This window comes from Eurypyga helias, unplaced genomic scaffold, assembly GCF_000690775.1.
Source record: "Eurypyga helias isolate BGI_N326 unplaced genomic scaffold, ASM69077v1 scaffold34252, whole genome shotgun sequence".
Taxonomy (NCBI): domain Eukaryota; kingdom Metazoa; phylum Chordata; class Aves; order Eurypygiformes; family Eurypygidae; genus Eurypyga; species Eurypyga helias.
In genome coordinates this window covers 1-1,557 of record NW_010236001.1, presented here as the reverse complement: position 1 = coordinate 1,557, position 1,557 = coordinate 1, and the positions used below count along the sequence as shown (strand labels likewise).

The following is a 1,557-nucleotide window of genomic DNA, read 5'->3' as shown; positions in this document are numbered from 1 at the left end:
AGCAGATGCCGGTGGCGGTGGCCGAAGCCCTGCAGTCAGTGTTGCAGCTGGAAGGTGGCCTGTCACCTTCCGAAGCAGAGGAGCATTTAGCAGCCCTGGAACGGTCCCAGCGCTTCCAGGCTGAAACCTGGTCGTAAGCCTGGCTCCCTGCCTGCCCCTTCCCTGCAAGCTCTGCCTGAATAAAGGAGACAGCAAAGCGATCCGCCTCTGGCATTTTCCTTGGCTTGGGGTTGTCCCAGCCAGGACAAGGGCCTGGCAGAGGGAGTGGTTTTACCCAACCAGCCCTTCCCTGACGGCAGTAGGGCCATGGCAGGCAGGGAAATCCCATTTCCTGGGGAGTGAGTTTGGTGTGGGTAAAGCCTGGCTCCCCATGCCCGCACCCTGACGGAGCACAGCCAAGGAGTCTCTCTGGTGGGGGGGGCTCCTGCATGGGACCCAGCTGCCATCCCACGTGTTCCAGCTCCTGGGGTCCCCGTGCTGGGGGAGCAGCACCCACAGGCGTTGCTAGAGCTGTGATATTGTCAGTGGCCACTGTTTGTGGTAGGACGTAGAGGAAGTGAGCTGTTGCATGGGAGCCTCTCCACCCTGGCATTAGTCAGCGGCAGCAGTGCTTGCTGCAGGAGGCTGCCTTGACAGACCTGTTCCCCCTGTCTCCAGAGGCTGAGGCCAGCAGGAGCGGGCGCAGAGGAAGCTTCGATCTCTGTCTCTGCTGCTCGTTCATGTTCCTGAGCTTGCTTGACACTGAGCTCCCCAAGCGCTGGTTCCCACGGAGTTATCCCATTCCCTGAGCACCTGCTCTGCTGTACCCGTCCTCCACCCCATCCTGGGAGCTGCTTCCGGCTGGGGCCAGGCAGCAGCAGCCTCAGCCCTTTCCTGACAGCCTCAGGGTGTGCGCCCTCCTGGCCTGCCAGTGCTCCCACCTTCCTCCCCTAGTCCAGTGAACTCAGTGCCATTGTAAATAGCAATTAGGGCCCAGGTGATGAATCAGCCAGGGACAGTCCCTGGAAGCAGGCTGGGACAGGAAGGGACAGTGATGCCACACCTTGCCTGTGACCCAGCCATCTTCCCACACGGTGCATCCTGGGGTCCTGCAGAAGCAAGCAGTGCCCCAGAGCGTTGCTAAAGCTACGGCACCGTAGTGAGTGGAAACAGGGTGTTTTTTTGGGTCTCCCCACCCCGCTGCTTTGCTGCAAGGAGCTGATGCAGACCCACAGCCCAGGGACAGCTGGGGGTCCAGCGCAGAGCTGCTGCGTGGCAGTCGTGGTGGTGACACCATCCCCTTGCACGGGGCACTATCCAGGCTGTGCTCTTCCTTCCCAGCCCTGAGAGCTGCTTATGGGGCAGGGCAAGGAGGGTTGGCCTCGCGCAGGGATCAGCCTGGGGGGCAGGGATGAGTTGGGGGACTGCAGTGGGGCAGGGCCCATACTGGGTGTGAGCTGGGGGCTGCAGCGCAGGGCCACAGAGGTGGCTCCAGTTTTGCTGGGCGAGACGAGGCGGCCGTGGGCCCAGCTCCTCCCCGGCTCCTGCGGGAGCTGATTGGCGCAGGCATGGCTGCCT

General features: G+C 62.6%; 1 protein-coding gene across 1 annotated transcript in view; it reads left to right on the top strand.

Annotated features, from left to right (window-relative positions):
• NDOR1 (NADPH dependent diflavin oxidoreductase 1) overlaps positions 1-137 on the top strand; it is a 14,342-nt gene extending 14,205 nt beyond the window's left edge. The window contains exon 15 of the mRNA XM_010146943.1: positions 6-137. Coding sequence (XP_010145245.1) covers positions 6-137 — 132 coding nt within the window. The remainder of the gene's footprint in view (positions 1-5) is intronic.
• The last annotated feature ends 1,420 nt before the right edge of the window (positions 138-1,557 follow it).